The sequence below is a fragment of the Urtica dioica genome, chromosome 11 (assembly GCF_054948205.1).
Source record: "Urtica dioica subsp. dioica isolate 48M chromosome 11, U.dioica_male_clone48M_v1_H2, whole genome shotgun sequence".
Taxonomy (NCBI): domain Eukaryota; kingdom Viridiplantae; phylum Streptophyta; class Magnoliopsida; order Rosales; family Urticaceae; genus Urtica; species Urtica dioica.
In genome coordinates, this window is record NC_142766.1 from 11,155,451 (window position 1) to 11,166,129 (window position 10,679).

General features: G+C 35.0%; 1 protein-coding gene across 1 annotated transcript; it reads left to right on the forward strand.

Annotated features, from left to right (window-relative positions):
• The first annotated feature begins 3,949 nt into the window (after positions 1 to 3,949).
• LOC149381193 (peroxidase 44-like) lies at positions 3,950 to 5,730 on the forward strand. The gene is made up of 3 exons (XM_089601631.1): positions 3,950 to 4,283; positions 4,375 to 4,566; positions 4,813 to 5,730. Exons 1-3 carry the CDS (start codon positions 4,008 to 4,010, stop codon positions 5,368 to 5,370), a joined length of 1,026 nt encoding a protein of 341 aa, XP_089457757.1. The 5' UTR covers positions 3,950 to 4,007; the 3' UTR covers positions 5,371 to 5,730.
• The last annotated feature ends 4,949 nt before the right edge of the window (positions 5,731 to 10,679 follow it).

The following is a 10,679-nucleotide window of genomic DNA, read 5'->3' on the forward strand; positions in this document are numbered from 1 at the left end:
TAAGCGTTGTAGAAGCTTCTACAACGCTGGATTCTACAACGCTTAATAAGCATTGTAGAATCATTCTACAACTGTTTTTAAGCGTTGTAGGATCCCAGTTTTGTAGTAGTGACATTTCTTTAGGAGAGCTAAGCACAATCAATTCCATTTTGTTATCATTGACTCTGTTGATCGATTCTTGCAATTGAGTGTTTATGACTGTATAAAAAATATTAACTCTATAATAACAATCCTCTGTCATTGCATCTTGGTGACAAGCCATACCTCCCCTCATAGCATGCAGATCATTGAAATCAGGCACTTCTATATTCACACTTCCAAAAAAGATATCACCTTTTCAACTAAATTAATCCATCCATCATCTCTAAACTTCTGAAGGAGTAACTTAATAGATGAAACAAGAGACATGACATTTAAAATATCTTGCGATTGAAGTTGCAAAGCATTACAAAGTATGCTAGTAATATCTAGAATTTATCTCATCAAATGCATAATGAAGACAAAGTAAAAAGAAGTCATTGTTTCATAAGATGAATTTGATTCACCCGTTGGCTATGAGTAGTTCCATCAGCAATGATGTTCAATAAAACTCTCAAGTCTAAATGATCAAGAGAGAGAAATAAATTCCGGTGATTCTGCCACCGCCGTCGCTCTCGTCATGGATTGAAGTAGGCTTTCTCATTCTCTAATGATATGTGAAAATCACATAGTTCTAAGATCTTGGCTATTTAAAATTGTCTATTATATTTACATGTGGTATTAGAGCCTTGATCGCGAACTTTTGATTTTCTGATTAAGAGCAAGAATAGTTTAATTATGTCCGTTGCAATTTTATTATTATTGTTAGTCGATGTCTTTGTTTAGACATTGTTTGTGAGAGATCACCTTCAACGTGGCTGTGTGAATATCAAATTGCTGATGTTTTTAATTACGAAGCCACTTACCTCTCTAGCTTTATTCCGTCTCATATCCAAGATGAATTTAAGGAGTATCCACAAATCATCTTGAAGTGGGTGTTTTGGAGAAATAGTCAAGGCTGGTTTCATGTCGTTTTTCTCGGTTCTATGGCTTATGTGTAAACTACGTGTCATTTTGATATCGTGGTCGTTATTGCAAGTCTGAAGACTGTAGTGTTTAAAAAGATTTCTTTCCTTAAAACACAAAACACGATTTTGAAATACAATTCTCTCTCTTTCTCTCTCTCTCTCTCTCTCTCTCTCTCTCTCTCCTCTCTCTCTCTCTTATCTTTTCGATCGCAATTTTCTTTCTTCATCTTCTTCAGTTCTTAGTTTCAATATTATTAACTCTCCGGTAAAATTACAAATTTGTCTATTAAATTTTAATGATGATTACATTTATGACATCAAGAAAATTAAACATATATATATATATATATATATATATATATATATATATATATATATTAAGAATTAGAGTGTTGTAACTAGATTTTTATTGTTTAGTGTGTGTTTTTAAATTCCCTACTTATATTTAAATTTCCCACGACAATGTTGGGGAATAGTGCGCGCGTGTGTGTATACACATGTAGGTCGATTATATTTAAGTTACTTTTATATATTAATCATTACACACTATAAGAGGGAGAAAAAGGCCGACACACACGTAGTTTTAAAAACAATCAATTGAGTAATTTAGCCATCAAAATTTGAAGATTTACTAAGTAATCAATATTTTTATAAATTTTAAGTAATAAGAATTATGGTGATGTGATATAGTATGGATGTTGTTAGCATTCTACTTATGCCTTTGAAGACTAATAGTTATTTATAATTATTAACGAATATTTTTAAATATTAATTTTATTGAGTTTTATTAATAAAATTTTGTGATTATTTATTTAAAATTTACCAAAAGTTGGTTATATGAAAAACTTAAATTTTATATGATTATAAATATCTAGAGAACCTTAAAATAAAAAAAAATAAAAAAGAAGCTGGTTTGAAAAATTCACCACGGTTTCATTGGGTTTGATCTTAAACAAATCACAATTTGTTTGATTATTTTTATTCAGTTCGTTTTACCTAGATTGAGACTTTTATAGTTCAATCATTTTAATTCATATTCTAAGTTTTATATTACGGCTGGTCCGTGGCAATCACAAGTCATGCGGTACACGTCATTTTGTTGATATCAACTCATTGAATTTCACATCCAAATAAAATAGTATTTCTAGAACGTAACATATTCTGAAGATATCCTGAACAATAGATGACCTTGATTTGATTCTTAAAATGTATTCTCAAATCAGTTTACTGTGTCTAGATTAATTGTGCCAATGTTCATATAAGAAAAGGAAACCATAAGCTGCTTATGTTTGGATTAATATAATAATAATATTTGAAATACAAATTACAATCTTGTCTCAAACAGGCAGATGTCATAGTATGCTCTTATCAATTGGTGTTTTCTTAAAAAAAAAAAAAAAAATAGGGCTCTATGTTTCGCTAACGGTTGCGTTTAACTTAGCTTATTAAGTCTGTTTTTTAATTTTTTTTAAAAGCCCAACAATTTTAAAGTATTTGATAAAAATTGAAAAGTGTTTTTGCAAAATATAGAAGAAAATTGAAAAGCTAAATTTTCGTAGCTTTTGTAAAAAAAAAGAATCTAAAATTGTTTTTTTTTTTTTTTTTTTTTTAAGTAAAGCTATGCTGTAATAACTGCTTATATATGTATAAAATTTGTTAAGAGGTGCTAATTATGATGTAATATGTATATATAGCTTTGTAATTATTTTAATCATGAGACAATTAGTCCAATAATCCAATAGTCCGCGTTCTTTTTTTTTAAAAAAAAAATCTAAAATTTCATTTTATAAAAAATAGGACACAAAGTCAAAATTAATTAAATTAACTATCTAATTAATTTAATTAATCTTGACTAGTTGCAACAAATATCTTATTATTATTAATATCTCATTATTGTTGCAGGTATATGCATATTAGAATTTACGTAAGAGTTATTTGGTGAGATACTTATCTTGCCACATCTTTCCATCTAATTGATTATATATATATATATATATATATATATATATATATATATATATATATATATATATATATACACACACACACAGCTGGCACGATGTGTGCACAACTCAAGATTTATAAATTGCGTGGTCGTGCAAAGCAATATGATGAATATTTATCTGGAATAGTGTTAAAAAATTAAAAAGAATAGTAGTATAAATGGTGGAGGAAGGGGGAGAGTTTAGTAGTAGTAATACTAATTAGTTTTGAGAGAATCAAATAACCTTCACAATATATAACCTGGAAATGATGCTTTAAATGAAATCTCGAATCTGATTACTAGATGAATATAAGTGCAGATATCAATCTTCACATAAGAAAAAGAACCCCAATCAGTCAAGTTTTAGATTTATATATGAATAATATCAAAAGTCGGATCATATGTCGAACAAGCATATGTTTGCAGCAGACATTTATTATATCTAGTGATTGTGGCATTTTTATACATGAAAAAAAATAATAAAAACCTATAATTTTCATATACACGCAATAGTCAAATGTACTAGATGGAGTTATTTATTAATAGATAGTGATCAATTGTACGTTCATATACTTCCGTTAAAAAAATTATTTTAAGAATAAACAAATCAGATATTAAGTCATTATAATTTAATATTATGTATAAATAACCTGGTAATCACTTTAACAACGCTATTTATTTTATGCAGGAAGTCATAGTCGCCCTATTATCATTATACGTTGGAAGCATTGGGTGAGTAGAGTTACGCATTTTAGAATATCATTCCATCCACTTGTTTTAAATATAATGCTAGTTGGGGCACGATGTGTTCACAACTAAACAACCATAGATAATGGTCGTGCAAAGCAATATGTTGGATCTGTAGTTGAAAAAACATAGTATAGAAAGAGTAGTAGTATAAATGGTGGAGGAAGGGGGAGAGTTGAGTACACCTACAACGAAATCTAATAGTAATACTAATATAGCATATTAAAAAAATGGTGAGATACGGTGGTGTAGTGTTGGTGATTCTGATGATTGGCGTGGCAATGACCAGCCTTCCTGAGGTGTCAGCGGGTTCGCCAAAGATACGAGAAGGGTTTTACGATGGAAAATGTGTGCGGCGCGTCCATGGTTTCTTCGGTTTCTTTAGCCGAAAACGCATTATTGATGTGGAGGCAGTTGTATCGGGCATCGTAAGGAGGAGATACAACTCCGACCCAACCATCGTGCCGGCGCTCATCCGCATGCAGTTCCATGACTGCTTTGTCAACGTGAGAACCAATTAATCAATAAATATCTTATTATGATCATATGTCTATAATGTTTATCTGTGAGACTACTAAATAATTCATACTGAATTAGGGTTGCGATGCCTCAATATTGCTGGAGGTAGAGAACAGTGAGAAGACTGCACCACCGAATCTAAGTGTGAGGGGTTTCGATCTGATAGACGAGATAAAGGAGGTGTTGGAGGGCATTTGCCCCGGGGTCGTCTCATGCGCTGACATCATTGCCATGGCCACCAGAGACACCGTCTTCTTTGGTGCTCGTCGGGTACATTACAAATTCATGAAATCCTATAGGAAAAGATTCAGATACATCATTTGATTACATTGTTTCAAATTAGTGGTTAAATGTTTATATAGTAGTGAATTTTATTAAGAAAAATAGCAAGAATTGATTTAACTAACTATATCCAAAAGTTTTTTGAACGGTGATGATGTTTTTAATTTGAGGCACCAAATAGTCATCTAATCAGTCTATACGAACAATTAATTAATTGTGGTGGTGTATATGTAGAAACAAGAATTTTGGTACAACGTGCAAACGGGGCGAAGAGACGGCATGTCCTCTGTGGCAAACAACACCAGGGATTTGCCTCCTCCGTCCGTGTCCGTCTCCGACTCCCTCAAAATGTTTGCCAAAAAGAACCTCAACGCGGCCGACCTTGTCTATCTCCTCGGAGGTGGCCACAGCGTGGGCATAACTCACTGTCGCTTCATCCAAGACCGCCTCTCCAATGCCACTGCCACGCCCCAGATGAACCCGGATCTGCGAAACCGTCTCTCAGCCTACTGCGACAACCCCACCAACGAAATCAACCTTGACCAGGGCACTCCCAACACCGTCGACAAATCACTCTACACTCAAGTCTTGCGTCTCAAAAACGGTATTTTCAAAGTCGACCAGGAGATGGCGACCCACCCTCAGACAAAGCGCACAGTGCAAGCCATAGTCAACGGCCCAGACTACATCTTTGGTATCAACTTTGGGAGGGCCATGAGGAAGATGCAAGCCATCGGAGTGCTCACCGGCTCCAACGGTCAGATTCGTGCAACCTGCAAAGCCATCAACTAATTACCAATTCATTACCTTTCCTTGTATTTTATTAATGTTCTTTTATAACTCATCAATATTTCTAATTCATTATTGCACCATTTTGAGTGGTTTGCATGGTTGTTTTTTTTCTCAAGGGAATTTCCGAAGTAATAAACAATCTAAATAAGTTCGCGTTCCACTTCTGTAAGAATATTTCTATAAAATATTCATTAATGAGGAAATATTCTTTTCCTTATTGTGGTCCATATATATTAAGATTGACCAAGTAATTAATGGCCAAATTCGAGCTCAAGTAAATGCCCAAGAATCAAGTAATTGCCCACAATAGTGGGATTGTGATTTTTCTCATTGATGGCAATGAGGCTATAAATAAAACGTTTTGGGGTCTCTAAACTCACTCACACATTCAGAATACCAACGCCATCTAAGGGTGAGAGCGAGAGTTTAGAAGATCCTCAAAACAACTCGCTGGAATCTGAGTCCCGAGTTCGCCGAAAAAACACAACAATGGCCGGAGAATACCAACGCCATCTAAAGGTGAGAGCGAGAGTTTAGAAGATCCTCAAAACAACTCGCCGGAATCGGAGTCCCGAGCTCGCCGAAAAAACACAACAATGGCCGGAGGTAAACCGATCCTTTTCTCTTCCGCTTTAACGTGTTCATATTGCTAGAACACCTTTAGTATGTGTAATAAGTTCTTACATTTGGTATCAGAGCCCCACACAACCTCTACCTTGTTTTTGAAAATTTCCATATTCTTGTGTGTCTATGTTTTTGTTTTTTTTTTCGTCAAAATGTTAATATTATTATGGAAATCTTTTGAAAAATTGTTTTGTGATTCTTTTGGTTTTTGAATCGCTTAATTTGGTGCTAAAACGAGAGAGAATGAGCCGGGTTATAATATGGGTCTTCACCGGGTCATTTTGACCCGTTTGGAGGTTGAAGATGACCAAAAACGACATGTAGTTTATATCTGACGTTGTTTGCGTCGTTTTTAGTGTCATGTCGTTTTTGGATAAATGGTTTGACTGCTATTGATTTAATGATTGGTGTCCAATATTGTAGTCTAGCCGATTAGTTTCCTTGGGCTTTTATTATTGGGCCTGTTTTATTCAATTCCTTGTAACAAAAAATATATATATATATAAATAATATTTCCGGCACACTTGAATTGTTTTGATGGTTCACGTAATTAATATGCAATACAGTAAAGTGCATATTTATGAAGTTTATGTTTTATGGACATATCATATGGAAAATGAATAAAATTATGCATATGATTAATTTTATTTGCATTATTTAGTACTGATATGCAAATATTCATTTTAAATCATATTGTATTGCTATGTCATTTATTTAGAAATTATATGTTCCATAATTTTATTATTATTATTTGAAACATGCGCTCTTGACATCCATCTGGAATAGTTTGACCTTCTTGAGACACGAGATTCCAAGCAGTAAGCGAATAGCTTCATATCTAGCTACCGGAGCAAAAGTCTCATCAAAATCTAAGCCCGCGATTTGAGAGTACCCTTGAGTCATAAGTCTGGCTTTGTTTCTTGTGACAGTTCCAAGAGCATCTGAATTGTTTTTGAAAATCCACTTGGTGCCAATGATATTCACCTCTTCGGGTCTAGGTACAAGTTTCCAGACATCATTCCTTTCAAACCTGCACCAACTCTTCCTGCATGACATTCATCCAGAACTCGTCACCAATAGCCTCTGTGACACTCTTGGATTCTATCTTGGAAGTAAAGCACACATTAGTATTTAGTCCTTAAACAAACCTAACAACAAATGAAGAGTCAAATATAGATTTGCATGAACAAACTCTTCATTGTTTGCTTAAAAAAATTTATTCGCAATCTAAGGGTCAAAGGGCTATTGATCTCAGTATGATTGTTAGGAGAATCTATGATGTCTGGTTGTGAGACATTGAGAGTTGGAGACTCTATAGTTCTTCTAGGTATCTTCTGAAGGTACTGAATTGACCAGTGCACTTCTAGAGACAGAATAAGAACAAACCATTTAATCTCTTATGTCTCGAAGTCACTACGTATGAATTGCATCGTGTTTACCTCAATCTTGAAATAAGACATGTCATTTCATAGCTTACGTATTCTCATTTGAGAAAGTCAAAGTTCTAGATTCACTATGTGATATAGACAAGACCTATTGGTGAAGTACTAAGTTATGAAGATGTCGTGATTAACTTTGTGAAGATCTCATAGATATGGAATTCATGTACAAGATTGCTGAAACACAATGTATATCACCTCATGTTTTGTTCCTTGGAATGTGAATAAATGAACTAGCCAGTGATTAAATTGAGTCATGACTCTTTTGGATGAATCAATGTGACTTGTTAGCTCCTCATCAATACATTGTTTCTAACTTATTCACAAGCGACAAAAGAGTTGAGGAAATAACAGCTAGAAGGGTAAAATGGTAATTTTGTAAATCTCATCTAGCTGATGATATTCATGAAGGGTAAACATAGATATTATTCAGTGGATCCACTCATCACAATTAAGTTGAATTCTTGAGTAGAAAATAAATTCATTTGAACCGAAAGATTCTCAGTGTCAACTCTTTAGTGGAGTCACTTGTTTGTGAACTTTTGAGTCCAAGTATGTTAGCTCAAACTTCGTTCATTTGGATCCACGAGGTCACTGTCACAAGTCATTTCGAGTAGGATTAATTAAACTAGAAGCTAAGTCAAAACAAGAACTAGACAAGTTTTACGAAAATTGTGTAAAAAGTATTTTTTGTCTTTTTGGACATGTGATGAAATGAATGTCAATAAATAAGTTTTTTTTGACATTGTCATATGATGACAAATGAATCAAGTCACTCGGCCATAACAAGCTATTTAGGCCTTGAGGATTAATTTCATTTCATGGAATTTTACTTGAAAATTCTTAACGGGCTTTTCTTATGTTGTCATGAACAAATGAAGAAACAACTAGAAGCTCCTTCTAGAAGCTCCATTTCATCAAACCTATGCAAGAGAAGAGAATTTATGTGGTGCATTGATGTGTGAAGATGTTTGCCAAAAGAAAAAGAGGAAACAAATTTCCTATACAAGGAAGCATGATGGGCGGCCAACCAAGGGAGGAACAAAAGATGAAACAAATCCATGGGCTTCTAGAAGCCATCTTGGACGTGTGACTAAGGCAAGGAGAAGCAAATATTTGCTCATGAATATGTGATATTCTATATAAAAGAGGAAACTACATTTTGAAGGTAATCCTCCTCCTATAAATACCACACCTCATTCTCATCCCAAAATTTTAGAGATTGAGAGCTTCTCTCTCTAGGATTGGCCGCCCCCTTCCTTCTTTCTTTCTCTCTCTCTCTAACCCTTTTCATTTTTATTTTGGCACCTAGGTCCACATTTGACCTAGCGTTTTATTTTAACTCTTCGACTCTAAGATTTGTTCTTGTGTCGTTGTGTTTAAAAGTGCCCACACACTAAATCCTTCTTACCTCGAGTGATTCATGTGAAAGAAACTTTCGTGGTTACTCGAATTCCCGAAGAACGAAGAAAGGCGAGCTACTTGGGGAGACGAGCGATTCAACCTCCACAAACTTCTCAACGATCAAGCTTTAACGTTGTAGAAGGCTCTATTATGGAAGCTTACATTGTAGAAGAAGCTTTAACGTTCTTGGAAGGTATCTTGAAGATCACAACGATGTCGCCCAAGAACAAATTCCAAAGCCCTCTGTTTTTCGATCTGCGAAGTGTGTGCCATATGGGATGATGAAACCGATAGTACTAGAAGATAAACATAAAGAGGTGGCGGAGTGGTACATTCTTACAAACTGTCTTGAACTAGATCCTTATTTCATGTAAGTTGTCGATATGTCTTTTTGCTAAGTTATCTAGCTACTCTATTGCTACTTGAGTAACTTCTTGGAACAGGGAGCACTTTGAACTCATTAGCGAAACTGGAGTCAATGATATTGAAACCGCGCATAGGAACTCATTTAGAGATTGGTTTTCGAAAAAGGTAAAATCTAATTACATTTCATGTTAGCATATAAGAAAAGTCCTAATTGATGCTTTGTTTCGTATACGGATTTATGACATGAAAGTTAGTGGTGCTAACGTGTTTGACGAGCTCTACGCATTGTCTGTCGGGTCCTTCCAACTCGCCCATCTATATTTGAGTTGTTTTGTTAATGGCGTATTAATGTTCATTACTCCGCGTCATGAAGATCAATGAATCACGCAAAACAGCGGTGTATGTGTGCCCGTGGAAGACGTCGATTAATACGGTCGAATGGAAGATGTCATCGTGCTGAATTATAGACATAACTTTCCTGTTGTATTATTCAAATGCATATGGTATGACGACAAGTACGATGCAAGTCGAAGAGTACACGATGATAAGATTACTGGAGTGACGAGTGCTTATACTGCAAAAGAGTGGTTTAAAGAAGAGCCGTTCATATTTGCGACTCAGGCGAAGCAAGTCTTTTATATTGACGATATTGTCAAAGGTGGTGAATGGAAAATCGTTGAGGATTGCAATCATCGAGGGATTTGAGACGTTCATGAAGTTAACTCTACCACCCCGGCCTTAGTCCTAATGATAGTGCTACGGTCGGACATCGAGCATCTAAATCATCGACACGAAACCGCTGAAGCTGAGCTAGTCATTGATGTTGACGATAAAGATGAACTCGATGAGGAAACTGAGGCACGCTTCGTTTTTTAGGGAGACAATGTCGATGTCGACATAGAGGCTGATAATAACATTATATCGAGCGACGACCATGAATGATTAATACCATATAATACTTTTAGGATATACTAATTGTTTAATAAAATTTAATCCTATGACGATGAGATAAATGCGACCCCGTGCGACAGACTTTTTACCTGGAAGCCAAAGAGATAAATGTCGATATCAGGTAAAACAAATGGAATGAAGTGACCCGACAACAACTGGCGTCCATATTAACCGCAATCTTTAGCGAATCCGTTTTCGTATATGTTGATCCGACGACCAGCGAGAGGCAGCCAGGAGATATCCATCGGGATGAGATTGAAGCTGCTCTTGTTCATGATATAAAGCGGATAAGACTAAACCAAAAATCGAAGTTATCATCGAGTTTCTTCGGCAAATTTTGCGAGAGAAGAGACCTTGCCATACTATCAATGCCAGTGGGCTACAAGAAAGAAGAATGGCTATCGGCGATAACGCCGTTCAAGAGTCCCGAGCATAAGGTGTTATGAGTTTCAAATTTTTTTCTTATCGGATCGTATTAATTCAATTTATGTGTCGCAGGAAAAGTCTGACCGCTACCAAAAAATG

Coding starts and splice junctions, on each gene's coding strand:
- LOC149381193 (XM_089601631.1), top strand. CDS start 4,008: ATGGTGAGATACGGTGGTGTAGTGTTGGTGATTCTGATGATTGGCGTG. Junction 4,284..4,374: donor TCCATGACTGCTTTGTCAAC/GTGAGAACCAAT, acceptor ATACTGAATTAG/GGTTGCGATGCCTCAATATT. Junction 4,567..4,812: donor TCTTCTTTGGTGCTCGTCGG/GTACATTACAAA, acceptor GTGTATATGTAG/AAACAAGAATTTTGGTACAA.